At 40.8% G+C, this 1,913-nt stretch overlaps 1 protein-coding gene across 1 annotated transcript in view; it reads right to left on the reverse strand.

The window, feature by feature from the left end:
* MTHFD2L (methylenetetrahydrofolate dehydrogenase (NADP+ dependent) 2-like) overlaps positions 1–1,678 on the reverse strand; it is a 30,974-nt gene extending 29,296 nt beyond the window's left edge. Inside the window, exons 1-2 of the mRNA XM_009279333.1 lie at positions 1,638–1,678; positions 857–1,041 (exon numbers count right to left, since the gene is read on the reverse strand). Coding sequence (XP_009277608.1) covers positions 857–1,041; positions 1,638–1,678 — 226 coding nt within the window. The remainder of the gene's footprint in view (positions 1–856; positions 1,042–1,637) is intronic.
* Positions 1,679–1,913: the final 235 nt, after the last annotated feature.

Consider the following 1,913-nt stretch of genomic DNA (forward strand, 5'->3'; position numbering starts at 1 on the left):
GCATGGTGGTGTTGGGTCGACGGTTGGACTTGATGATTCTTAGAGGTTTTTCCAACCTTAACGGTTCTATGATCAGTCACTTAGCTTTACTGTTTGATTTCAACACGTCTGAAATTTTGCCCTTCAAATTCAGAGCTGTGAAGCCTTGGGTTTCGATTGGCTTGCCTGGCTCTATTGTGGACCTAAAGCATTCAACAGGACAGATATTCCATGAGATACAGCAGATGCACGTGAAGATTGACATTATGAAGAAATTATTGACATTATGAAGAAAAATGCTCTTCGCGATATCTTCCTGTGAAAGTGGTTACTTAATCACTGTTCCCACCAATCCTGGGGTAGTAGGGTTTGCTACTACAGTTGGAGGTGGGCTGAAAAACCCACATATAAAAGAAGGAATCTAACAGGTATCGAGGAGGCAAGCTCTTAAGCAAATATTTCATATTCAAAAATAAGCAAAGCGTCTTGCAGGAAAAAACCTAAAAACTGACATAATTGCTCTCTGATTATCTTTATTCACCAAGCCTCTCAAAGCCAGTTAAGACATTTAACTGTCAAAAAACTTCCCCAGTGTTCTCCTTTAGTTTCCAGTTTCTAACTGTAAGGGTGCAAACTGTTTCCTAACAACATTTTAAGATACAGAATTGAACTTACGGCTACCATTCATGTGCCATCAGAACTACTTTCTTCACATGTCAATGCAACTGCTTTTCTTTAGGTTCATCAGAGAAGATGAGGAAGAAAACAGTGCAAAATTAAATTAAGATACAAAGGGGGCTCCCCCCCCTCTTTTTTTATTTTTAAATAACAGTATCTTGTGCTTAGCAAAGGATCGTTTATATTACATAACACATACCTACAGCTGCAGCTGCTTTTATCTTGTTTCTGACATAGATATGACTAGCTGGATTGTCTCCTACTAATATGACAGTGAGATGAGGTCTCTTGTTTCCAAAGGATATCCACGATTCTACATCCCTTTGAACTTCTTTCAAAACTTGTTTAGCAAGCTTTGTCCCCGAGATAATGGTTGCTTCATCACTATAAAGACAAAAAGGTACACAATATTTAGGTCTAAAATTTCATAAACAAGACACTTTTAAGTGTGTGATCTACTGTGTTAAATACTTGCACATGCTTCGATTAGTTAATTTGCTAGTATTTCAAGTATTATCTGAAAAAACACTTATGCACTACAAATCCATCCGGGGAAAGAAGTGTTTCCCCGCTCTCTTATTTGAAGAGCAGGAAAGTGCCATCAGTGCGTACAGAAGAGCAGCTCACCTGCCACACCCCACCTTCCCAACACACATAGCCAGCCAGGTTGAACATATCTATGAACTCCTGCATTTGGAACAGAACATGAGAACATTTTTACACCCTTAAGTTTTTCTGTTTTAAAGAATTTTTACCCACCTCCCTTCCCAAATTTCCTTCAAAAAATCTATTTGACACAGGATTTTTCACACTATTCTTCTGTCCAAGCCTAGATGATACTGTTTCTCAGCTTTCTTAGGACTTAACTCATATAAGCCAGTGGTGACTAACTCAGAAGCTTCTGTCAAGCCCTCCACACTTTTGTCCTTTCAATTCCCTGTCCTTCCAGTAACCTCCCTCTGCCCCTCAACCAGCACTACAGCAGACCAACATCCTCCGTGGGTGAAGGGCCCACAACCATCGCCCTACCCACGTAGAAAAGCAGAGGAAAACTGAAAAAACCTTGTGCCTTGAACTTGTCCCAGAACTCCTCAGCCCCCCTCTTTCTATCACTGCTGTGATCATCACCCCAACCAAGGATGTGGACCCCCCCCCACACACCCCACAAACCTGCAACAAACAAGGAACCTCTCGCGTCTGAAAGTTATACATGCTAAGATCTTAGTTCCTTTTGTATCAGATAAGCAGCCTTTAGA

Source organism: Aptenodytes forsteri, unplaced genomic scaffold (assembly GCF_000699145.1).
Source record: "Aptenodytes forsteri isolate BGI_AS27 unplaced genomic scaffold, ASM69914v1 Scaffold467, whole genome shotgun sequence".
NCBI classification, from domain to species: Eukaryota; Metazoa; Chordata; class Aves; order Sphenisciformes; family Spheniscidae; genus Aptenodytes; species Aptenodytes forsteri.